Source organism: Anolis carolinensis, chromosome 5 (genome assembly GCF_035594765.1).
Source record: "Anolis carolinensis isolate JA03-04 chromosome 5, rAnoCar3.1.pri, whole genome shotgun sequence".
Lineage (NCBI taxonomy): Eukaryota > Metazoa > Chordata > Lepidosauria > Squamata > Dactyloidae > Anolis > Anolis carolinensis.
In genome coordinates this window covers 3,720,398-3,747,679 of record NC_085845.1, presented here as the reverse complement: position 1 = coordinate 3,747,679, position 27,282 = coordinate 3,720,398, and the positions used below count along the sequence as shown (strand labels likewise).

General features: G+C 44.1%; 2 protein-coding genes across 2 annotated transcripts in view; one reads left to right on the top strand and one right to left on the bottom strand.

Annotated features, from left to right (window-relative positions):
• Positions 1 to 27,282, top strand: part of LOC103281892 (drebrin-like protein A) — a 215,788-nt gene that overhangs the window by 163,496 nt on the left and 25,010 nt on the right. The window lies entirely within an intron of this gene.
• LOC100558313 (programmed cell death protein 4) lies at positions 743 to 26,493 on the bottom strand. Its single transcript, XM_062981924.1, has 11 exons — positions 26,332 to 26,493; positions 15,380 to 15,686; positions 15,022 to 15,119; positions 10,081 to 10,194; positions 5,646 to 5,867; positions 5,440 to 5,537; positions 5,172 to 5,286; positions 4,798 to 4,905; positions 4,509 to 4,619; positions 3,556 to 3,695; positions 743 to 1,459 (listed from the first exon to the last, which is right to left on the bottom strand). The coding sequence occupies exons 1-11, from the start codon at positions 26,380 to 26,382 to the stop codon at positions 1,408 to 1,410; spliced, it is 1,416 nt and encodes a 471-aa protein (XP_062837994.1). The 5' UTR covers positions 26,383 to 26,493; the 3' UTR covers positions 743 to 1,407.

Sequence of the window (27,282 nt, the reverse complement as noted above, 5' to 3'; positions counted from 1 at the left end):
GATGTTTAATAGACTTTTCCTTAATCCCTCCTTATTATCCAAGATATTCACTTATCCAAGCTTCTGCCGGCCTGTTTAACTTGGATAAGTGAGACTCTACTGTATATATACAGTAGAGTCTCACTTATCCAACACTTTCTTATCCAACATTCTGGATTATCCAATGCATTTTTGTAGTCAATGTTTTCAATATATCATGATATGTTGGTGCTAAATTCGTAAATATAGTAATTACTACGTAGCATTACTGCCTATTGAACTACTTTTTCTGTCATATTTGTTGTTAAACATGATGTTTTGGTGCTTAATTTGTAAAATCATAATCTTATTTGATGTGTAATAGGCTTTTCCTTAATCCCCCCCCTTATTATCCAACATATTCGCTTATCCAACGTTCTGCTGGCCCGTTTATGTTGGATAAGTGAGACTCTACTGTACTGAAATCTGAAATATATACAGAAAGTGTAAAAGCCGTTTGGTAGTGGAATGTGCTTCCTTGAGTGTAGTGGAGTCTCTTTCTCTTGATATTTTTAAGCAAAGGCTGAATGGCCATTTGTTGGGAGAGCTTGGGTTGTGCCTGGCAGAAGGGGGTTGGACTGGATGGCCTTTGTGGGGGTCTTTGATCTCCCCCGACTCTTAGGATTTTGGAAGGGGACAACTAAGCCAGTCCTACCCATCTTGCACACGCAGGACGCACGTTCTGCTGCCACCAATTCCCAAGGAGTGACAAGGCACAGCCAGGCCCATTGGGTGCATCTTTTATTTTTGTTCTCCACAAGAGCCGCCCCTTCCCCGCCACCGCTGCCTGCTTGACAGCCTTGCTTACAGCAGCCCGCCCCTTCCCTCCAGCCCTACTTCTCTCTCTTTCTCCCCAGACCCATCAAGACTTAGGTGGAGAGGGTCTTCCTCATGTGCGCATACCCTGAGATGCCCCCAGCAGCACCAGAGCCCCTGGAACCGGAATCCGTCCCCATCTGCACCCCACACTGTTTTGATTCAAGCAGGTTAAGCCACTTCTGGGCCAAGACCAGGTGAAGGATGTGTGTGTTTGATATACTGGCTGGAGGGGGGTGTCTCTGGGTGTAGGTGACCTGGAAAGGATGGAGCCCATCCCTCTTCCCTCTGGACCCCCAAGCTCCCCGCTTTCCTTCCTGAGATGTGTGGGGTGATGGCAGCAAGACGAGGGAGGGGGACAATATCTGGAGAGGGGAGAGCCAAAGGGCCCGCCTCTCCCTCCAGCCACATTCAGGCCCCCTCCCAGTCTGTATGGATGCAAGCCTGAGACCCTCCCCAATGGCCGCCTGCTGGGGGCACTGCTTTGGGGGCGTTCAAGTGGGGGCTCCTGACAGGCTGGGGCCACGGTGGGGCTGGCGGGTGGGGGGCAAGGCGGAAAGCGCTGCCGTCCAGTTACTGCTTAATCTGGCCGCCGTCTCCCTCGCTGACAAACCGTTTCCGGCCCCTGAAGAAAGAGAAAGGAGAAGTTATTAATTGATTGGTGGAGTTATGTACCAGGAAAAAAAAATCATTCCCAAGACATGTGTCTGGTAGAATGTATATCTGAATAATAATAATAATAATAATAATAATAATAATAATAATAACAACAACAACAACAACTTTATTTTTATACCCCGCCCCATCTCCCCGAAGGGGCTCGGGGCGGCTTACATGGGGCCTTGCCCAATAAAACAATCCAATATCAATAACACAACAATAAAACAATTATCCCAATAAAAACATCAATATCAATAAAAACAATCATTAAAATCGACATGAAGCATACAATATTAAAAACAGGAGACGGATTCATAAAACCTGGGTAAAGTGCAGAATGTGCCGAAATGGGGAAGGTAATTTCACAGTTGAAATGGACAAAAAATGCAATATAACATTGGCAACACCTCAAGAATGGGGCTATTATAACATGGGCAGATAGATCAATCCAACACCAAATTAAGTGTCAAAGGCCTTTTGGAAGAGCCTGAAGGGTTACGATCACTCAGTGCCTAGAGAGGATAGACCAGAACGATACATGAAGCTCAGGTCATAGAATCATAGAATAGTAGAGTTGGAAGAGACCACATGGGCCATCCAGTCCAACCCCCTGCTAAGAAGCAGGAAATCGCATTCAAAGCACCCCCGACAGATGGCCATCCAGCCTCTGCTTAAAAGCCTCCAAAGAAGGAGCCTCCACCACGGCCCCGGGGAGAGAGTTCCACTGTCGAACAGCCTTTCTCACAGTGAGGAAGTTCTTCCTGATGTTCAAGTGGAATCTCCTTTCCTGTAGTTTGAAGCCATTGTTCCGTGTCCTAGTCTCCAGGGCAGCAGAAAACAAGCTCCCTCCCTCCTCCCTTTGACTTCCCTTCACGTATTTGTACATGGCTATCATGTCTCCTCTCAGCCTTCTCTTCTGCAGGCTAAACATGCCCAGCTCTTTAAGCCGCTCCTCATAGGGCTTGTTCTCCAGACCCTTAATCATTTTAGTCGCCCTCCTCTGGACGCTTTCCAGCTTGTCAACATCTCCCTTCAACTGTGGTGCCCAAAATTGGACACAGGTCAGATAGGTGCAATGTCCAGGGTGTCAACACAGAGATAAGCCATGATTTATAAGCACTCGATCTTTCTCTTCCACCATGACTGTCCGAGTGTGAATAGCTGTAAATAATGTGTAACAATAATAAACAGCAAACCGCCAAGGGCTCTTGGCTGAAAGACCGTGATCCAGCGTGCTTGATTAGAAAAGCACAAAGGCAGGGGAAGAGCAGAGAGGCGTATCACTGCAAATCCAGGGGAATCCTAAGTTCCTGTTTTTCTGGGGACCCCTCACAGAATTAAAGGAGTTGGATTGAAGGATCCTAACGCAACCCCCTTCCCCACACTCCCCTAGGCTACACCTCACCCCCTCCCTCCCTCTCAGGAACACTGACTATCCAAACCCTCATCCACCAAGGAAAGAGACCTAATCCTCAGCACTCCCATAAACTGGGATAGAATAATGCTCTTCTTTAAAAATTGGGTTTCTAAAGTGAGCCCAACAACCATGAGGGAAGCGTGCTTTCTGAGTTTCAAGCAGAATCATAGAAGACCAAGGCCAGGATCCGACTGGTGTTTTGCTCATGAGGAAGCAGATGGGCCTTTTAGTGCAGTGCAGAATGGTCGCACCCACTGCCCAGGAATGTACATCTGAACCGCACACTCGGCACGTGGCACACCGATGCACAAAGAACATGATTTTGTGCATCAGCATTTGGTTCCATGTTCAGTTGCAGAGTTTCCATTCTGCAGTTGCTCTGTTCACAACCATGGTCCTGACTCCACAAGCGTAAACATATGTGTTGTTTTGTGATGTGTGCAGGGCAAAATATTTAAGTTTCTTCTACAACATACAACGACAATGAAGTTATTCTATTCTATTCTGTGCTGTGTCTCCTCAGATCTTGGCCTGTGTCTTCTGCCACCCATTTTCAAAAGGGATGTCCCTGTTAAGTCGAGTGATAGGGAGGCTTGAGCCTATGGCCAAAGCGTAGGGGTTGAAAGGTCAGAGCTTAGCCATACCGGGCAGGGCAGGTGTCTCTCAGCTGCTTGGTGATGACCCCTTCCTCGAAGCAGCGGTCCACCAGCCGCTCCAGGATGGTGTGGGCCAGCGGCACGTCCAGGCTGAGGTCCCCCAGCTCATTGTACACCCGCTGGAAACCCTGAGAGGGGGGGGAGAGGTGGACAAGAAGGGCAAGTGTCAATACAGGTGTTGTGACTCAGCTGGCCTCAGAGTGACTCTGATGGGGATTATGGGATTCAGGTTCAGAGTGTCCCTGTTGTAGATGAGGAACAGAGATTTTTTCCCACAGCAGGGAATGATGTTGATACTGAAACTAGCCAGGTGCAAATTGACTCAGAAAAGGAGGACAGTTCTCAGCCTGGTAGTTCTCAGCCGGATAGTTTGCAGACAGACACTAACGAGCTGTCTGGCCTTGATGAAACGGAATCTCTAGATCGAGCTGGCCGTTTGGAATTTCGGGTTAGAAGGAGTGTAAGAATAGCAAACAAGAAGGATGTCAGAGGCCAAAGAAATGCTTTCATGCTATGCAAAGGGTATTAAAACAGTGTGTTAGGAGACAAACATTTGTCAAAGCAACTTCTCGCTCAAGTCTAGGAGCAAGTTCTCATTTCCTGGATTATCTTGCAACCTTGGTCTATTCATGTTCATGGGACTTTGTCATGCTCTTTTGGGACCTTGCGTATTCCTTATGATTTCTTGGATTATTCTTTGAAGCCTTGTTTTGTAACAATCTTTTGGAACTTTACTTTTGCTTTTAAAGAACTATTTTATTCTCTATTTCCTAATAAACTACAAAAGACTTCAACCTTGTGTGCAGCCTGGTGTATACAGCAAGGTGAAACTAGCCTGAGGTACGACAACAGGTCTGGAGAGGGGGTGGCTTGAGATTGGGTCTCCACTGATCCCTGGTCTGACATGCTTCTGAATAGATCCCACGGCCACAACGCCTTACCCGATTCATCTGGTCCAGGGTCACCAGCCCAGTCTCCCACAGCATCTTCAGGAGCTTGACCATCATGGCGACTGCTGTCTCCCCAGAAGACTCCAGCACCATCACCACAGCCTGGCATGACATGGGGAGAAGCAGCCCTGAGTGTGTCATGGGATGCAAAGGCTGCTGCTAGCCATCTGGGTCTTGGCCATGGAGGTCACGGCAACTGGCGAAGGGAAGAGGCCGGCCCTGAGGACTGTCACCCAATGCCCAAGACCCTTCCTCAAATGGGGTATGACTTCTCACCCACCTCGTAGACAAGTTCATGGTGGAAGTGGGGCACCTCCAGCTGGCGCAAGCAGTGCTCGGCCTCAGAGGCGTCTCCTGAGAGCAGGTACTCCCGAAGCAAGAGGTTCATCTGCAGAAGAGAAGAGAGCAAGTGAGTGGATGTATGGAGAGAGGTCCAGGCAGTCTCACTGGGTGGCCAGTGGTCAAGTGAATCTTCGAAGGCAGAGCTCAGCCAAGGCATGTATGGAATCCAAGCCGCCAACTTGGCCATACAGCCTGGAAAACTCCCAACAGCCCAGTGATTCTGGCCATGAAAGCCTTGGACAGCCTTTATAAGGTTTAAAAAGTATTTATGACAATGTTAAGCATGTGAACTATCCCTAACAATGAGCTCACCTCCTTGATGAGATGCTTGACCGGCCTCTGTCCCCCTCCCACGCCCCACACGTTGTCCAGGCGGTTGACGTCTCGCTTGATGCGCAGGAGGACAGCGGCACGGTCCAGGGCAGCCCTAGGCGGGTGGACGAGGGGGAAGTGGTCAAGGAGAAGGAGAAGGAGCAGAGGCCGGGCCGGAGGGGAGGGTGAGCGGACACAACCGGCCGTCCTTCGCCCTCCCGCCATTCCCTGGGACGGAGGGCAAGAGGGAGCTGCCCTGGGCTCTCACCGAGCGTGCTCACAGTCGACGCGCCCTTTGTAGCGCTCCAGGAAGTCAAGGGGCAGCGCATGGTCAGCCACGGCCCGGGCAATGAACTGGCCCAGCATCTGCACAGACAGGTGGACAGACGGACGGGTGGCATCAAGGATCGCAGCATGCAGCAGCCCCCTCCAACGCCCTCCCGTCTGCTGTCACCCTGGGGGTTCCCGTCTCACCTGCGGGGCCTCCGGAGTGTCCAGGATGAGGTCCGGGAGGTCGTGCAGCATCCCGTCGAAGGCGGTGGCGATGTCCTCGGGGCCGAGCACCTTCCCCACCAGGTCCGAGAGCAGGCGGGAGGTCAGCTCCCGGTGGCTGGCCTTCCCCTCCAAGGACAGGGACACCGCCAGGGACGAGACGGCCGCCTTCTTGCCCCCCAGGTTCAGCTCCCGGAGCAGCTCCTGCAAAAGACGGGAAGGGGGGCACCCCAAGTGGGATGAGGCCAAATATGCCCATAGGAAATGTAACAAAACGAACAGACTGGGAAAAATATGAAGAATACAAGGAGAAATCAAAGGAAAAATAAGTAAAAGAAGGACCCGAGATTGGACACCAAGAACTAGTCCAAATTATAAAGGGAAAACGAACAAGAAATCCAGATGAATGGATTTAATTATATATATGCTTTTAAGGTTTTATAATGTACTAGCTGTGCCCGGCCACACGTTGCTGTGGCGTAGTATGGTGGTATGGGAAATAAAGTATTGAGGAATTGGTGGTAGTTAAGGTCAAGGGTAAAGGTTTTCCCCTGACATTAAGTCCATTATAAATTGGTTATATAGCTGTGTGGAAGGGCCTTGAGTCTACACTGCCATATATTCCAATTAAAATCAGATAATCTGTATTTTATAGGCAGTGTGGAAGAGGCCCAAGTGAGGCCTGACTCTGCCTGTCCCCTGGGCTGAGTGGGTTGCTAGGAGACCAAGTGGGCAGAGCTTAGCCTTCTAACTGGTAGCAATTGGATAAAAACAATTATTCCTCTCCCTCTAATTAGGACTTTATTTTTCTTTTCTTTTTGTTGTATGAACATAGAGGCGTGGATAAGAGGTTGTGCTGTCAATTTTCAAGGTTGTGGGGCGTTTAGTTTAGTTGTTTTGTCTGGTGCCGTGATTCCATTACCCTTTTATATATATAGATTTTAATAACATTATTAATGGATTTGTATGTATTGTTTTGATTTTAATGATTGTGTTTTTGGGGCATTAAATTTTGCCCATCTCCGTAAGCCGCCCTGAGTCCCCTCGGGTGAGAAGGGCAGTGTATAACTGTTGTAAATAAATAAATAAACAACAACTTTATTCTTATATCCCACCACCATCTCCCTAAAGGGACTCGGGGTGTCTCACATGGGGACGAGCCCAACAATAACGTACTCTCCTGGGACTAGGTTTGGGGTGGGGACTGGGTGAGAGCATCGCCACAGGGATTCATTCACACCACAGAATTATAGCACTTTAACTGCTGCAGTTCTACGAAATTTGGGGATTTTTAGTTTGGGGAGTGGCATTTCGGAAATCTCAGACAGACAGATCCCCTAGTGCAGGCATGCTAGGAATTGTGGGAGTTGAAGTCCAAAACACCTGGAGGCTCAGGAATGCCTGCCCTAGTGGTTCCCCAAACTATAAACTCCAGCATTACACAGTATGGAGTATTAAAGAATATAAATGCTATAAATAAATAGATAAATAAATAAATAAATAAAGAGGATCTAAAATGCAACTGGCCATGGAGCTACCTGGAGCTAAAGGTAAATGACTAAGTTCAGTGTCCAATCAAACAAATGATAAAAACCTGTGAACCCACTAAACCTGTTCTCTCTTTATTTATTTATTTATTTATTTATTACAATACAGTAGAGTCTCACTTATCCAACGTTCTGGATTATCCAACGCATTTTTGTAGTCAATGTTTTCAATACATCGTGATCTTTTGGTGCTAAATTCGTAAATACAGTAATTACAACATAGCATTACTGCATATTGAACTACTTTTTCTGTCAAATTTGTTGTATAACATGATGTTTTGGTGCTTAATTTGTAAAATCATAACCTAATTTGATCTTCTCCTTAAGCTCTCCTTATTATCCAACATATCCACTTATCCAACGTTCTGCCAGCCCGTTTATGTTGGATAAGTGAGACTCTACTGTACTTATATCCTGCCCTTCTCACCCATAGGGGACTCAGGGCAGCTTACAATAAAACACTACATAAAAGTATTACAACAATTCAGTCAATTAAAATTCAATACATTAAACATTGATAAAAATATACATATAAGTATACAATTGGTGCATTTCGACTCTTTAACAACAGCAGCAGCAGCAGCAGCAACAACAACAACAACATTTTATTGCTAACCCGCCTTCTCTCCCACAAAGGGACTCAGGGAAACTTCCAAAACAAACTTGGCAAATATTCAATGTCACATATAATAACAAAAATAGTAATAACACAAAAACAAACAAAGAGTTCAAACAAACGGTTAAAAAAGGCCAATAAAACGACCTAAGCTAAAACATGTAGTCAATCAACCTCATAAATAACAACAAGCTGGTAAAATATGTTAAAATATAACAATACAGAACTATAAAAATGAGGTAAATATGCCTTTTACCTTATATGATTCAAACTGAAGCAGTCTCTAAGTGTTGGAATTCAGCCTCACCCTGCTCAAGTCTGTAGTCCTCAATGAGAAGCAGCTAGATAGCATTGATCTAGGCTGATGAAATCCTTCCCCTGCATTCCTGGATGTCTGTTTTCTCTCACTCTCTACCTTTCCCTTCTCATGTTATATATATACACACACACATATACACACACACAGTAGAGTTTCACTTATCCAACGTTCTGGATTATCCAACGCATTTTTGTAGTCAATGTTTTCAGTGCATTGTGATATTTTGTTGCTAAATTCGTAAATACAGTAATTACTACATAGCATTAATGTGTAATGAACTACAAAGGTGCATGTCTCTACATGGAGGCTGATGGCTGTTTTCTTTCACCACCAAACAGGAGCCGGGCTGTGGTGCAGGCTGGCTAATAGCCAGCTGCAATAAATCACTATGACCAAGAGAAGTCACGGGTTCGAGGCCAGCCCATGTCAGAGTGAGCACCCGACCATTAAATAAAAAATAGCCTTGCTCGTTGTTGACTTAAGCAACCCGAAAGATAGTCGCATCTATCAAGTAGGAAATTTGTTTATTTATTTATTTCATCTCTTCTATCCCGCCCTTCTCACCTGAAGGGACTCAGGGTGGCTTACAAAACTGGCAGAATTCGATGCCAATATACAACAATACAAAAGATTAAAACATAAGCAATTAATACAAAATACTTGAGCCATTCATCCACAAAACCTTGTACATAAACCTTAGTCCAGACCGAGTCGAAGCCAACAAAACTTATTCTTTGAATGCTTGCTCGCATAGCCAGGTCTTCACTTTCTTTCTAAAACTCAAAAGGGATGGAGCCTGCCAGATGTCACTAGGGAGGGAGTTCCACAGCCAAGGAGCCACCACTGAGAAAGCCCTGTCTCTCGTCCCCGCCAGCCGCAACTGTGGGTATTTAGATACCACTTATGTGGGGAGGCTAATTTAACTAATTTACGGCACCATAAAAATCGTCCAGCGGCGTTTGGAATGAGGAAGCATCCAAGGACTCAGTGTCACAGTGGATGATGAAGCAGCAGCTCCCCCTGTGGTCGGAATCGAGCATACTCTCATGAAGCTGGAAGCTGGAGAAGGTTAAATTGTGTCTGTGTCTTTGTCTCTATGTTCATATGGCATTAAATGTTTGCCTTGTATGGGGCCGGGCTGTGGCACAGCTGGCTAGTAACCAGCTGCTATAAATCACTACTGACCGAGAGGTCATGAGTTCGAAGCCCGGGTCGGGTTAAGCCTCCGACCATTGATAGCCCCGGCTTGCTGTTGACCTAGCAGCCCCGAAAGACAGTTGCACCTGTCAATTAGGGAAATTTAGGGACGCTTTATGCGGGAGGCTAATTTACAACACCATAAAACTGCCAGCAAAACACGAGGAAAGGAATGAGGAAGTATAGCCACTACTGGACGGTGAAGCAACAGCTCCCCCTGTGGCCAGAATCGTGAAGCTGGAAAAATGTTAAAAATGCCTCTGAGTCTGTCTAATGTATGTTGTTTGTCTGTTGGCATTGAATGTTTGCCATATATGTGTTCATTGTAATCCGCCCTGAGTCCACTTCGGGGTGAGAAAGAAGGGCGGGATATAAATACTGTAAATAAATAAATAAATACATTGTGATCCGCCCTGAGTCCCCTTTGGGGTGAGAAAGAAGGGCAGAATATAAATACTGCAAATAAATAAATAAAATCTATCTGTGGGGTTGTTGTATGTCTTTCAGGCTGTGTGGCCATGTCCCAGAAGTATTCTCTCCTGATGTTTCGCCCACATCTAGATGGCTACACAGCCCGAAAGACATACAACAACCCTGTGATCCCGGCCATGAAAGCCTTCGACAACACAAACTCTCTCTGTCTTTTTCACCCAGCTTTTGAGTCAGTCACCCCGTTTAGGCAATCGGTCTCCCTGGCAAAGCCACCCAAGAATGACACCCCCTTCCCCTGTCACTCACCACCACCTCCAAGGTGTCTCCATGCTCAAAGTACTCCAGGACCATGGGATGCACCGTCTTCTCCAGCTCCCCTTCCTCCAGCTCTGGGACCACCGTGGCATAGACCGTGTCGCCCTGCGGAGAGGCCGAGGGAGGGACACAGGTCAGGCAAGGAGCGGCAACGGACCCCGTGCCCTGCCCAGGGGATGCCCACTGCCCACCTCCTCACTGCCAGGAAAGACCAAGGGGTCTCCTCCGGAGCCAGCACTGCAGCCAAATGCTAGGCTGTTGGCACCTCAAATGGCCCAGGGTCATGGGATGCAACAGACAAACACAGTGGGGACCCCTTGGAAGAGGACACATTTTCCAATTTAGGCTCTTCAGCTTTGCCCCCAATATATACCGCAATAGCAGTTGTCATAGAATCATAGAATAGTAGAGTTGGAAGAGACCTCATGGGCCATCCAGTCCAACCCCCAGCTAAGAAGCAGGAAATCGCATTCAAAGCACCCCCGACAGATGGCCATCCAGCCTCTGCTTAAAAGCCTCCAAGGAAGGAGCCTCCACCACAGTCCGGGGGAGAGAGTTCCACTGCCGAACAGCCTTTCTCACAGTGAGGAAGTTCTTCCTGATGTTCAGGTGGAATCTCCTTTGGAGTCAACTTGGCAATGCCCATTTTTTCCAGGCACCTCTTGGGGTGTGATTTGGGGGAAGAGGGATCACTGCTTTGACGACTGAATGGATCCTGAGAAAGTGTTGTGACTCAGCTGGAACCTCAGAGTGACTCTGATGGGAATGATGGGATTCAGGTTCAGAGTGTCCCTGCTGTAGAAGATGAGGAACAGGGAGGCTTTCCCACAGCAGAGAATGGTGTTGATGATACTGAAGCTAGCCAGGTGCAAATTGACTCAGAAAAGGAGGACAGTTCTCAGCCTGATAGCAAGACGGCTGACGCTAACGAGCAGATTGACCTTCATGAAACAATCTTTAGATCAGCTGGCCGTTTGGAATTCAGGGTTCTGAGGAGTGTTAGATTAGCAAACAAGAAGGAGGTCAGAGGCCAAAGAAATGCTTTCATGCTTTGCAAAGGGTATTAAAACAGTGTGTTGTCGAAGGCTACGTTTCACCCACATCTATGGCAGGCATCCTCAGAGGTAACAATTTCTCCCCGTAGAGATGTTCAATGTGTTGTCGAAGGCTACGTTTCGCCCACATCTATGGCAGGCATCCTCAGAGGTAACAATTTCTCCCCGTAGAGATGTTCAATGTGTTGTCGAAGGCTACGTTTCACCCACATCTATGGCAGGCATCCTCAGAGGTAACAATTTCTCCCCGTAGACATGTTCAATGTGTTGTCGAAGGCTACGTTTTGCCCACATCTATGGCAGGCATCCTCAGAGGTAACAATTTCTCCCCGTAGAGATGTTCAATGTGTTGTCGAAGGCTACGTTTTGCCCACATCTATGGCAGGCATCCTCAGAGGTAACAATTTCTCCCCGTAGACATGTTCAATGTGTTGTCGAAGGCTACGTTTTGCCCACATCTATGGCAGGCATCCTCAGAGGTAACAATTTCTCCCCGTAGAGATGTTCAATGTGTTGTCGAAGGCTACGTTTTGCCCACATCTATGGCAGGCATCCTCAGAGGTAACAATTTCTCCCCGTAGACATGTTCAATGTGTTGTCGAAGGCTACGTTTTGCCCACATCTATGGCAGGCATCCTCAGAGGTAACAATTTCTCCCCGTAGAGATGTTCAATGTGTTGTCGAAGGCTACGTTTTGCCCACATCTATGGCAGGCATCCTCAGAGGTAACAATTTCTCCCCGTAGACATGTTCAATGTGTTGTCGAAGGCTACGTTTTGCCCACATCTATGGCAGGCATCCTCAGAGGTAACAATTTCTCCCCGTAGAGATGTTCAATGTGTTGTCGAAGGCTACGTTTTGCCCACATCTATGGCAGGCATCCTCAGAGGTAACAATTTCTCCCCGTAGACATGTTCAATGTGTTGTCGAAGGCTACGTTTTGCCCACATCTATGGCAGGCATCCTCAGAGGTAACAATTTCTCCCCGTAGAGATGTTCAATGTGTTGTCGAAGGCTACGTTTTGCCCACATCTATGGCAGGCATCCTCATTAAAACAGTGTGTTTTAATCCTCATTAAAACGGTGTGTTGGGAGACAAACCTTTGTCAAAGCAACTTCTCGCTCAAGTCAAGAAGCAAGCTCTCGTGTTCCTGGATTATCTTGCAGCCTTTGTGTGTTCATGTTCATGGGACTTTGTCATGCTCTAATGGGACCTTGTTTTATGCCTTATGATTTCTTGGATTATTCTTTGAAGCCTTGTTTTGCGACAATCTTTTGGAACTTTACTTTTGCTTTTAAAGAACTATTTTATTCTCTGTTTCCTAATAAACTACAAAAGACTTCAACCTGTGTTCAGCCTGGTGTATAAAGCAAGGTGAAACTAGCCTGAAGTGTGACAGAAAGACCCACAAAGTGGCTTGGGAATGTGGTGAACTTTTGGCTGAAAATACAGTAGAGTCTCAGTTATCCAACATAAACGGACCGGCAGAACGTTGGATAAGCTAATATGTTGGATAATAAGGAGAGATTAAGAAAAAGCCTTTTAAACATCAAAATAGGTTATAATTTTACAAATTAAGCACCAAAACATCATGTTATACAACAAATTTGACAGAAAATGTAGTTCAATACGCAGTAATGTTATATTGTAATTACTGTATTTACAAAATTAGCACCAAAATATCACGTTATATTGAAAACATTGACTACAAAAATGTGTTGGATAATCCAGAACGTTGGATAAGCGAGTGTTGGATAAGTGAGACTCTACTGTAATTGCAGTGTGAACATTATTACTACATACGTACATATGTACTACTACTACTACTATGGAATCCCCGGTGGCGCAGTGGGTTAGACCGTTGAGCTGCTGAACTTGCTTACTGAAAGGTTGGCAGTTTGAATCTGGGGAGTGGGGTGAGCTCCCATTGTTAGCTTGACTTGAATGAAGGTTTAGAGGGCAGGAAGACCAAGTTTGCAGATGGGACCAAATTGAGAGGGAGAGCCAACACTGCAGAGGACAGGAACAGAATTCAAAACGACCGTCACAGATTAGAGAAATGACTGGCCAAAAGTTCAACAAGGAGAAATGTCGGATACGTCACTTAGGCAGAAATAATGTAATTTGTATTTTAACCGTGTTGTTGGGCTTCGCCCCACGTGAGCCGCCCCGAGTCCCCTAGGGGAGATGGTGGAGGGATATAAAAATAAAGTTATTAATATTATTATATTATTATAATGAAATGCAAAGATCTTGGATGGGTGAAGCCTGCCTTGTCAACAGAACATATGAAAAAGATCTTGAGTCTTCATGGACATCAAGCTGAACCTGAGCCAAGAGCGTGATGCAGCAGCTCAAAAAGCCAATGGGATTTTGGGCTGCAGCCAAAGGAGGCCAGTGTCCAGATCGAGGGAAGCCGGGCTGTGGTGCAGGCTGGTTAGCAGCCAGCTGCAACAAATCACTCTGACCAAGAAGTCATGAGTTCGAGGTCAGCCCGTGCCTGCGTCTGTCTCCGTCTCTGTTCTATGTTATGGCATTGAATGTTTGCCTTTATGTGTGCAATGTGATCCGCCCTGAGTCCCCTTCGGGGTGAGAAAGAAGAGCGGAATATAAATGCTGTAAATAAATAAATGGCACCTCTCTATTCTCTTTTCCTGGAATCACACTGTCTCCAATTCTGGGCAGAACCGTTCAAAAGAGATACTGACTCTAAGCTGGAAGGTGTTCAGAGGAAGAGGAAAACTAAAAGGATCAAAGGTCTGGAGACCATGAATAATCCCTATGAGGAGTATCTTAAAGAACTGGGCATGTTTAGCCTGCAGAAGAGAAGACGGAGAGGAGACATGAGCCATGTATAAATATCTGAAAGGATGTTGCAAGGAAGAGGGAACAGGCTAATTTTCTGGAGACTAGGACTCAATGGGGGCAAGGAGAAGAGATTCCACCTGAACGTTAGGAAGAACGTCCTGACTGCAAGAAGAGCTGTTCAGTAGTGAAAGCTTTTCAACAGAGGCTGGATGGCCATCTGTCGGGGATGCTTTGATTGTGCTTTTCCTGTCTGGCAGGGGGTTAGACTAGATGGCCCATGTGGTCTCTTCCAACTCTATAATTCCAAGAGAAGCAATGCCACCGGGTGGTGGTTCCTTGCCAGCCCTCCTGCAGGTAGGGCCACCACGTCTAGACTGTCCTCTATTCTATTCTATGGCACAGCAGTTGTTGGGCTTGCTCCACTCTCCAGGTGGAGACAGACTCCGAAGCCTTCCAATACCTGTGCCAACAACCTCCAAGTAAAAGTCAGTTGAACCCAAAGTCCAGATTAAGAGAGATAGCTAGCCCAAGAGTGCCTTTGCTGATTTCAGAATTGAATTGATGCTCCATGGAAGGAAGGCTCCCTGATTCTGGAGAAAAGGAAGAACCCGCAGGACCCCAAAGCATGTTAGCGAGTGTGTATAGCGGAACCAGCAGCGTCCAGTTAACACCATGTGCAAAAGACTCAGACCAGGCAGAGGAATTGAAAGAACAAAGAAACTTTACTTGTTGAGTTGAAGTCAAATAAACAGTTCAGCAATCGTACAATGTCCTTGTAGTTGCATAGGATCAATAACTAATCAACCAGCATTCAATATATACAGCATAGCATATTTAAAACTGCTACTTGACCGTAGCTAGAGAGCTTCTCCATTTCAGTGCTCTCCCTGCAAGCTCAGATTCCCAACTGACAAACCCAGCCATCTGCCAACAAACTGATACATTGTTTGAGGCGTGGCTTGCCTCTGCAAAAAGCTCAGCTCCCTTTTTGCAGAGATCTTTTGCAAGCAACTTTGCAAGGATTTCTTTACACACACACACATAGCAATTTGGCGCAATAAAGCATACCTGTGCCACCTCGTCGTAGTTGGGGTCTCGGGCGTCGGGCTCCTGGTAGCTGTAGACCACGCCGGGGGCTCCCCACACGCCTTTGCCCCCGGCCCCACCTGCAAGGAGAAGCAGAGAGAGAAGGGGCAATGGGGAGGGGGCAGGTGAATATCCTGCCGGCTGTGAGGAATTGTGGAAGTTGAAGCCCAAAACACCTGGAGGGAGGGCCGAAGTTGGCCCAGGCCTGTTATGAAGAATTACCATCTTGCTCCATCCATGGGTTGCTAAGAGTTGTAAGAGACTGCAAAGGCCACCCAGTCCAACACAATTAAAGCGCTCCCAACAGATGCCCACCCAACCGCTCCCGACCGCGTCGCACCTTTCTTGGGCAGCCCCCGGCCCTTGCCCATGCGGGACTTGCGGTCGTGGCTCTTGTCCTTGGGGCTGCTGGGGTCGGGGCCCGGCTCCCCGGCCTCCGAGAGGGACTCCCGGTTGGAGTCGCGCGAGGAGGTGCGCCGCAGCCGCCGCTTGGCCTTGGCCTTCAGCCGCGCCTCGTGCAGGGACTTCTCCTGCGGGGTCCAGACCCGGGGGTCCTCCTCCCCGCCGTCCATCAGGTCCTCCTCCTCCTCCGCCACGGCCAGGCCTCCGTCCCCGGGGCCCGCCTGGTCTGCCACCTGCTCAGGGGTCTGCGATGGCACAAAGGGAGCAAAGGAGAGGTCAGCCTTTATTTATTTATTTATTTATTTATTTATTTACAGTATTTATATTCCGTCCTTCTTTCTCACCCCGAAGGGGACTCAGGGCGGATTACAATGAACACATATATGGCAAACATTCAGTGCCAACAGACAAACAACATTCAGTTTTAGACAGACACAGAGGCATTTTTAACATCTTTCCAGCTTCACGATTCCGGCCACAGGGGGAGCTGTTGCTTCACTGTCCATTGGTGGCTCTTCTTCCTCTTCTTTTCCTCGTGAGCAGTTTTATGGTGTTGTAGATTAGTTAAATTAGCCTCCCGCATAAAGCGTCCCTAAATTTTCCCTACTTGACAGATGCAACTGTCTTTCGGGGCTGCTAGGTCAACAGCAAGCCGGGGCTATTTTTTAATTTATTTTTTTATGGTCGGAGGCTTAACCCAACCCGGGCTTCGAACTCATGACCTCTCGGTCAGTAGTGATTTATAGCAGCTGGTTACTAGCCAGCTGCGCCACAGCCCGGCCCCAGCCTTAAATAACTCCATGATGTATTTCAAGGGATTCTGGACCTTGTGCAAAATAGAAAACTAACTGAGCATACTTATGGAGAAATTGTTATATTCCTGGGAATATCTGAATAAGCATGGAGATCTCTAGGATATCTCACTGGAGTGCTTTACTGGAAAAGCGGGGAGCTAGACCAGGGGTCCCCAAACTAAGGCCCGGGGGCCGGATGCGGCCCTTCAAGGTCATTTACCTGGCCCGCGCCCTCAGTTTTATAATATTATATTTTTATATCAGTTTTAATAATATAACATATTAATAATACAGTAGAGTCTCACTTATCCAACGTTCTGGATTATCCAACACATTTTTGTAGTCAATGTTTTCAATATATCGTGATATTTTGGTGCTAAATTCGTAAATACAGTAATTACTACATAGCATTATTGAGTATTGAACTACTTTTTCTGTCGAATTTGTTGTATAACATGATGTTTTGGTGCTTAATTTGTAAAATCATAACCTATTTTGATGTTTAATAGGCTTTTTCTTAATCTCTCCTTATTATCCAATATATTCACTTATCCAACGTTCTGCCGGCCCGTTTATGTTGGATAAGTGAGATTCTACTGTATATTTAACACACTGGTGGCACAGTGTGTTAAGGCACTGAGCTGCTGAACTTGCGGACCAAACGGTCCCAGGTTCAAATCCCGGGAGCAGAGTGAGCGCCCGCTGTTAGCCCCAGCTCCTGCCAACCTAGCAGCTCAAAAACATGCAAATGTGAGTAGATCAATAGGTACTGCTCCAGCAGGAAGGTAACAGCGCTCCATGCAGTCATGCTGGCCACATGACCTTGGAGGTGTCTATGGACAACACAGGCTCTTCGGCTTAGAAATGGAGATGAGCACCAACCTCCAGAGTCGGTCACGACTGGACTTAACTTCAGGGGAAACCTTTACCTTTTTATAGACATATTATATTGATAATAATATGATCACGTTATACAATATAATACTAATAATAATATCATATAATATTACTGAAGGATTGTGGACCGGCCCTCTGTTTTAAAAGTTTGAGGACCCCTGAGCTAGACTGTTTAATTGATGACCTCTGGAACAATAGATAGTATAATTAGAACAGGATGGACTCAACTCTGGCCTTTTCATTAAGACATCCTAGTCTATATATTTGTAGAAATGCTGACTCACTGCCTGCATATTATAATTTATTATGCTTTATTTTATTTAATAAAAGAACATTCCTAAAATAAAAAAAGTGATACAACAGCCCATAGGATAATTCTGCCTGAAATGCAGGCATTTATATTCTACCATCTAAGGAAATACATTAAAAATATTCTTAATGTACTAAAAAGCAAAAATATACTATTCTAGGAGTAAGAACATAATTTATTACTAGCCTTAATGAAATATAGACTTATCATAAATGCACGTTATATTATTCTTCTATATCTCTCTGTTAACCAAATGATGACATACTGTTTGGAAATCCTATTAGTATTACTACTACTACTACTACTACTATTATTATTATTTTATTTTCCAATTGTCGTACTGGAACAACAATGATTGTTTAGTTTAACTTTAACAGTTTTTGGCAGTTCTTTGTTAGACCATTTCCAATGTCAGCTGCTTCTAACCTAGCGATTTTATTTGAAGTGTTTAATGCCAGTGCTAATGCTTTTTGCTTTTGCTTTTTGGTGTGTTTCTTTGCCAAGTACTTTTGCATTTTTTATATCGCCATTTGTTCAGATTTTTTTTCTTTTTATATAAATATGGACACTTTAGCTTTGTTTTTGTTTTTTGGTTTTCTCTCTCTCTCTTTCCCTTTTTGATCCTTTTTAAATCTGTTTTCCTACTTTCTATACAATCAAATGTTCTCACTCTTTCGATGTTAATTTACTCTATCTTATAAGGTAAAAGCTCAAGCAGTAGACCCTCTGGATTGTTTTTAGGATTCACTCAGCACTTTAAGTATTACTCCTGCTGTGTATTATCCCTCCCTGATAATTTGACATTGTTTTGCACCTTGGCCTGGATCTTTTGACCCACATCGTGATTTTAATATTATTTTGTATATTGATTTTCTATGACTGTTTTAATCATGTTGTAGTTTTATTGTTAGGTGATTTGTTTAATGTTTTTATTTGACTTGTATTGTCGTACCCGGGCATGGCCCCATGTAAGCCACCCCGAGTCCCCTTGAGGAGATGGGGCGGGATATAAGAATAAAATTATTATTATTATTATTATTCAATAAAATATACTTAAAAAAATAACTCCATGTTGTGGCTGTTGCACTTCAGCCCTGGTTCCCCTTGCTCTTACAACACACACATCGTCGCACCTCAGGATAGCTTCACCTTGCTGTTAACACCAAACTGCACACAGGCTGAAGTCTTTTTAGTTTATTAGAAAATAGAAGATAAAAAGTTCTTTAAAACAAAAGTAAAGTTCCAAAAGATCGTTACAAAATAAAGCCTTAAAGCATAATTCAAGAAATCACCAGGTCCCAATAGAGCATGGCAAAGTCCCAAGAACATAAACACATAGGCTGCAAGATAATGCAGGAAAATGAGAGCTTGCTTCTTGGTTAAACGAAAAGTTGCTTTGACAAAGTTTTGTCTCCAAACATATTGCTTTAATACCCTTTGCAAAGCATGAAAGCATTTCTCTGGCCTCTAACCTCCCTCTTGTTTGCAATTCTCACACTCCTCCGAACCCTGAACTCCAAACGGCCAGCCCGATCTGTTTCGTCAAGGTCAGCCTGCTCGTTAGTTTGCTGAGCCTCATTATCAGACTGAGAACTGTCCTCCTTTTCCAAGTCCATTTGCACCTGGCTAGTTTCAGTATCAACAACATCATTCCTTGCTGTGGGAAAATGAACTTGCACTCCCTGTTCCTCATCATCTACAACAGAGACATTTTGAACCTGATTGTGAATCTGAATATCATCATCCTCATCAGAGTCAATCTGAGGTTCCAGCTGAGTCACAACACACATTCCTCTACAGCAGATGTGGTTTTCTCAGTTTATTGATAAAAGATAGCAAAATCTTAATAAAAAGCAGTAAAGAAAGCAGTAATTCAATCTGCAGAATACAGTTCAAATACAGATTGCAAAGGCAATCTGCAGAATACAGTTCAAAGTATTTGTAGAAAATAGTTCAAAATCTCTAAAATAGCCTATCAGTCCTAGAGAAACAAGGTAGCATGAGCTTCAAAATACAACATAGAACTTGGGCAGGGACCAAAGCGAGGAACGATTTCCATGAGCAGAAACAAGGCAAGAGTTAAGCGTCCAAAATCAACGTTGCTCTGTCTGAAATCTTCCCCAGTTTCACCCCTTTTTAACCATGTTTGCAAGCTAGTAAAACATTTCTCTGAGCTTTGGCTCCCACACATTTATAAGCAATTCTTACAGAATCAACCTTAATCCTGTGTCTTTGTCTAAGGAAAACTCCTCTCCCTCGCTGACAGAGCCATCTGGACTTTGTTGATGTTCATATAGACTTTGTTGATGTCCAAAATCCTGTGAAAGGTCACCCTTATCACTAACTTCAGCTTCCCTGCTAATCTGTGGCCTTTCTAACCGTTCAGGGCTTTCAATATTTCCTTGATCAGCCTGCATTTCTGACAATTCAGAGCTTTCAACGTTTCCTTGATCAACCTGCTGAAACCCAAATCCCCCTTCATCATCAGACTGAACCACAACAGTGGCTCAGCAAGTGACAGAGGATTTTTATGACAGGTGTTTGATGGGTTTCAAATTGATGGGTCTGTCAGTACTAGGAGCGAACTGCAGACAGTGGAGGACGATGTTTTGCAAGCAACCAGGGAAAGTGAAACCAGTTCTCTTGTGAAACGGCCAATGGGGAGTTTTCAGGAGAAGCCAGATTAGATTTGAGAACAGAGGGAGTGAAAAATAGACTAATTAGACCAGAGGTCCCCAAACTAAGGCCCGGGGGCCGGATGCGGCCCTCCAAGGACATTTACCTGGCCCCCGCCCTCAGTTTTATAATAGAATATTTTTATATCAGTTTTAATAATATAATATATTGTGTATACATATAATATTGATAATAATATTATGTTATACAATATAATACTAATAATAATACCATATACCGGTAATAATATTAATTATATGTTAAATATTACATATAATATTACAGTATAGTGGTATAGTTCAATATAGTATCATATAATGCTAATATTGTGCTATGCTAATAATATATATATTGTATGTACATACAGCTGCTCTGAGTCCCCTTCGGGGTGAGAAGGGTGGGATATAAATGTAGTAAATAAATGCAGTAAATAAGTATTTAATTTTAGACTTATGCTCACCCAAAGTCTGAAATGACTTGAAGGCACACAACAACAACAATCCTAATTAACTTGACTATCTCATTGGCCAGAAGCAGGCCCACACTTCCCATTAAAATCCTGATAGGTTTATATTGGTTAAAATTGTTTTCATTTTTAAATAGAATCTCACTTATCCAAGCTTCACTTATCCAAGTTTCTGTATTATCCAAGGCAGTCTGCCTTTTAGTAGTCAATGTTTTTGTAGTCAATGTTGCAATGTTTTGGTGCTAAATTCGTAAATACAGTAATTACTACATAACATTATTGCGTATTGAACTGCTTTTTCTGTCAATTTGTTGTAAAACATGATGTTTTGGTGCTTAATTTGTAAAATCATAATGTAATTTTATGTTTAATAGGCTTTTTTCTTAATCCCTCTTATTATCCAAGATTTTTGCTTATCCAAGGTTCTGCCGGCCCATTTATCTTGGATAAGTGAGACTCTACTGTATTGTATTGATCTTTCATTGTTGTTGTTGCTGTTTTGCACTACAAAAAATAAGACATGTGCACTGTGCATAGGAATTTGTTCGTTTTTTTCCCCCAAATGATAATTCGTCCCCTCAACAGTCTGAAGGATTGTGGACCGGCCCTCTGCTTTAAAAGTCTGAGGACCCCTGAATTAGACGGTTCGAGGGAATCCATGAGAAGATTTTGAAGCCCAGTTGCGTTTGGCATGATCTCATGGCTACTTGGTCAGGCTTAAATTAAGTCATGTTGTCTTTACGCCTCTCAGAGGAGACAACGTTGCCTTAAGGATGGCTCTCCTGTCTCTAGTACATAATTCAAGTTTCCAGTTTTTGCCTATATTTGTAACTCAAGTTACCTGTCTGTTTGTGTTCCTTGAGGGGATTGACTTGGAATAAGTTCCTGCTTTCATGCTTATGGATTTATACTTGAATGACTACTGTGGATTATGGCTCTCTGGACTTTATGTACTTGGACATTTCTGGATTGCTACTATTTTGTATTCTCTACTCTTCTGCCCTTTTGGGAAATGATCTTTTTTTCTCTTTATACCTGCTTTTGTAATACACTTTTGTAGTTAATACTACTGGACTCTGGTGTGGTGCTGGGCTAGAGTGCAGCACTCCAAATTTTCCAACTGGTTGACAATAAAAGGGCTATCTATCTGACTAGGCTCACATTTCCAAAACTTAGGCAAGCCTTCAAAGCCCTTTGTTTTCAAAGTATGCCTAAAGTGGTGATAATAATAATAATAATAATAATAATAATAATAATAATAATAATAATAATGTGAAAACATGTGAAAACACGTGAAAACTGTGGCCAGCAAAGAATACACACAAAGGGTCAGAAAAATTCTCAAAAGCAAGCTCAATGGAGGCAACACCATCAAGGCCATAAACACGTGGGCCATACCTGTCATAAGATATACTGCTGGCATTATAAACTGGACACAGGCGAAACTGGACAATTTGGACAGAAAAACAAGAAAACTCATGACCATTCATCATTCACTGCACCCTCGCAGTGATGTTGACCGGCTGTATCTGCCTAGAAGATCAGGGGGCAGAGGACTCTTACAAGCAAAACAAGCAGTCAAAGAAGAAGAACATGCCCTGGCAGAATATGTCAAGCAAAGTGAAGAACCTGCTTTGATTGAAGTCAAAAATCAGAAACTCCTCAAAACACAGCAGACAAAAAAACAGTACAAGAAAACTGCACTACAAACTAGAGCTGACAGCTGGCACAACAAAACACTGCATGGAAAGTTCCTTGACAAAATTGAAGGAAAAGCTGATAAGGAGAAGACCTGGCTCTGGCTCACGAATGGGACCCTGAAGAAGGAGACAGAAGGCCTGATCCTTGCAGCCCAGGAGCAAGCCATCAGGACAAAGGCAATTCAGGCCAAGATCGAAAAATCAGCTGAAGACCCAAAATGCAGACTGTGCAAGGAAACTGACGAAACCATTGATCATATCCTCAGCTGCTGTAAGAAAATTGCACAGACAGACTACAAACAGAGGCACAACTGTGTGGCCCAAATGATCCATTGGAACTTATGCCTCAAGTACCACCTCCCAGCAGCAAAGAACTGGTGGGATCACAAACCAGCAAAGATCGTGGAAAATGAACATGCCAAGATACTGTGGGACTTCCGAATCCAGACTGACAAAGTTCTGGAACACAACACACCAGACATCACAGTTGTGGAAAACATCAATGATTTTTTGGATCATTGATGTCGCCATCCCAGGGGACTGTCGCATTGACGAAAAACAACAGGAAAAACTCAGCCGCTATCAGGACCTCAAGATTGAACTGCAAAGACTCTGGCAGAAACCAGTGCAGGTGGTCCCGGTGGTTATGGGCACACTGGGTGCCGTGCCAAAAGATCTCAGCTGGCATTTGGAAACAATAGACATTGACAAAATTACGATCTGCCAACTGCAAAAGGCCACCCTACTGGGATCTGCGCGCATCATCCGAAAATACATCACACAGTCCTAGACACTTGGGAAGTGTTCGACTTGTGATTTTGTGATACGAAATCCAGCATATCTATCTTGTTTGCTGTGTCATACAACGTCGTTGTGTCAATAATAATATTAATAATAATCTTTATTTATAACTCTCCCCTTCTCCACAAGGACTCAGGGCGGCTCACAACAGAGTCACAATACAAACAGAAACAGAAACCAGAAAGACATCATATATAACCAACAATCATAAACAAAACAAATAAGAAACGATATCACAATAAATAAATAACACAGGTTAACCTTATTATACTGGATTTAAAAACATATTGCAGCACGGAGGCAAAACCAGTTAAAAACCAATAGGTATTTTACAAGATACAAAATCTTACAAGATACAAAATCCTGGGGCCTATTTGTATCTTCTACAATCCAACACGGTTTCAGAAAGAGAAAAGATTTCCTAACTCTTGGCTGACACTGACCCTGGAGTTACTCACAAGGCGTCTCTTTTTGCACGGGCAGAATTGAAAATCCTGACCATTAATAGCCAGCTCACTGTTGACCTAAGCAGCTTGAAAGACAGTTGCATCTATTGTGTAGAAAATGTAGGTACCGCTTTATGCGGGGAGGCTAATTTAACTAATTTACAAAACCATATTAAAAATGCCAGCAGCGTGTGGAAAGGAATGAGGAAGTACTATTTATTTATTTATTTATTTATTTCCAACATTTATATCCCGCCCTTCTCACCCGAAGGGACTCAGGGCGGTGTACACAATTGGCAACAATTTGATGCCTACACATAATTAAAACATAGCAATGAAAATCCAATTAAAACAATTAAAACAATATAAAAATATAAAACATGTGGTTAAAAAGCCGTTCATCCAAAATCCTCATGCTGTAGCCGTAAATCAGTCCAGACTCATCAAGGACTCAGTGTCTGTTCATGAAGGCGAAAGTTGGAAAATGTTAAATTGCCTCTGTGTCTGTCTATATATGTTGTATGTCTAATAATGGCATTGAATGTTTGCTATGTATACGCGCATTGGGATCCGCCCTGAGTCCCTTTCGGGGTGAGAAAGAGCAGAATATAAATATTTATTCATTTATTTATTTTATTTACAGCATTTATATCCCGCCCTCTCACCTGAAGGGACTCAGGGCGGTGTACACAATTGGCAACAATTTGATGCCTACACATAATTAAAACATAGCAATGAAAATCCAATTAAAACAATTAAAACAATATAAAAATATAAAACATGTGGTTAAAAAGCCGTTCATCCAAAATCCTCATGCTGTAGCCGTAAATCAGTCCGGACTCATCAAGGACTCCGTGTCTGTTCATGAAGGCGAAAGCTGGAAAATGTTAAATTGCCTCTGTGTCTGTCTATATATGTCGTATGTCTAATAATGGCATTGAATGTTTGCTATGTATACGCGCATTGGGATCCGCCCTGAGTCCCTTTCGGGGTGAGAAAGAGCAGAATATAAATATTTATTCATTTATTTATTTAATTTACAGCATTTATATTCCGCCCTTCTTTCTCACCCCGAAGGGGACTCAGGGCGGATCACATTACACATATAGGCAAACATTCAATGCCTTTTAAACATAGAACAAAGACAAGACAAACATAGGCTCCGAGCGGGCCTCGAACTCATGACCTCCTGGTCAGAGTGATTCATTGCAGTGATTCATTGCAGCTGCTCTCCAGCCTGCGCCGCAGCCCGAGCTATATATGACAGGAGCTGGGACTAACAGCGGGCGCTCATTCCGCTCCTGGGATTTGAACCTGGGACCTTTTGGTCTGCAAGTTCAGCAGCTCAGCGCTTTAACACACTGCGCCACCAGGGGCCCCACTGTTAGGTTTATGTTGGTCAAAAACTTTACCCATGCCTGCTATATAATCTCTCTATACACATAATAACAGTGAACATCTTTCTGTGTGTATGTGGCAGAGGTGTCTACTTACACAAATTGCCTCCCACCTCCACAAACAGCTATAGTTCGGGCTGTGGCGCAGGCTGGAGAGCAGCTGCAATGAATCACTGCAATGAATCACTCTGACCAGGAGGTCATAAGTTCGAGGCCCGCTCGGAGCCTATGTTTGTCTTGTCTTTGTTCTCTGTTAAAAGGCATTGAATGTTTGCCTTATATGTGTCATGTGATCCGCCCTGAGTCCCCATCGGGGTGAGAAAGAAGGGCGGAATATAAATGCTGTAAATAAATAAATGCTGCAAAAAATAATAATAAAATTGTGCGGAATGTGGTCCAGGGAATGAAGATACAGTAGAGTCTCACTAATCCAAGCCTCACTTATCCAAGCCTCTGGATAATCCAAGCCATTTTTGTAGTCAATGTTTTCAATATATCGTGATATTTTGGTGCTAAATTCGTAAATACAGTAATTACAACATAACATTACTGCGTATTGAACTACTTTTTCTGTCAAATTTGTTGCAAAACATGATGTTTTGGTGCTTAACTTGTAAAATCATAACCTAATTTGATGTTGAATAGGCTTTTCCTTAATCCCTCCTTATTATCCAAGATATTCGCTTATCCAAGCTTCTGCCGGCCCGTTTAGCTTGGATAAGTGAGACTCTACTGTACCTTGATATTTTGGTGCTAAATTTGTAAATACAGTAATTACAAACATAACATTACTGCGTATTGAACTACTTTTTCTGTCAAATTTGTTGCAAAACATGATGTTTTGGTGCTTAACTTGTAAAATCATAACCTAATTTGATGTTTAATAGGCTTTTCCTTAATCCCTCCTTATTATCCAAGATATTCGCTTATCCAAGCTTCTGCCGGCCCGTTTAGCTTGGATAAGTGAGACTCTACTGTACATCCTGCATGTTGGATACTTACATGACGATTTGTAACAGTAGCAAAATGAGAGTTAGAAAGTAGCAAGGGAAATAATTTTTACATTTACTTGAATGAGAGATGCGCATCAGCGCGGTAGCTGGGTTCCTTCTAAAGCAGGCCTGGGCCAACTTCGGCCCTCCCTCCGGGTGTTTTGGACTCCAACTCCCACCATTCCTAACCGCCTGCCGGCGGTTAGGAATGGTGGGAGTTGGAGTCCAAAACACCCGGAGGGAGGGCCGAAGTTGGCCCAGGCCTGCTTCGAGGCACGCTGCAGCGCACATTATGCAGCTGCTGTGGTTTGAAGCCCTGGCTGCAATCCTTGCCCTTTGCACATGCTCAGAGAGAGCCACTGAGGTTGGGGTTGAGCTGGGGTGGGTGCGTGGGTTTTGCTCGGGGCTTACCTGCAGGAAAGGGGCGCGGTGGCCGCGGAGCAGCTCTGCGGAGGCCGACATGGGTGGGTGCGTGGGGCGGGGGTCGCGTGGCTGCTGCTGTCTCCGTGGACGCCTCTCTTTCTCCTCCTCCTTCTCCCGTGGGCCGCCCGCGGAGGAAGTGAGCTCAAGGGGCGGTTCACGGGGCGGGACCAAGGCTTCCCCACTCCTCGCCTTTCGCCCTCCTCCACCCACCCACCCACCCACTCATTTTCTTGGAAAGCCATCCCAGGGCTCCCTCCCACCAAGGCATAAACTAGGGGTCCCCAAACTTTTGAAGCAGAGGGCCGGTCCACAATCCTTCAGACTGTTGAAGGGCCGAATTATCATTTGGAAAAAAATACAAACAAATTCCTATGCATACGCCACATGTCTTATTTGTAGTGCAGCAACAACAACAATGAAAAAACAATACAAATACAATATTTAAAAATGAAAACAATTTTAACCAACATAAACCTATTAGGATTTCAATGGAAAGTGTGGGCCTGCTACTAGCCAATGAGATAGTCAAGTTAATTAGGATTGTTGTTGTTGTTGTGTGCCTTCAAGTCATGTCAGACTTTGGCCGAGTCTAAGTCTAAAATTAATTAATTATTTACTACATTTATATCCCACCCTCCTCACCCCAAAGGGAACTCAGAGCAGCTGTATATACATACAATATATTATATTATTAGCATAACACAATATTAGCATTATATATTACTATATTGAACTATACCTCTATACTATTATATAATATGTAATATATAACATATAATTAATATTATTATATGGTATTACTATTAGTATTATATTGTATAACATAAGATTATTATCAATATTATATGTATATACAGTATATTATATTATTAAAACTGATATAAAAATATATTATAAAACTGAGGGCGGGGGCCAGGTAAATGACCTTGGAGGGTAAAT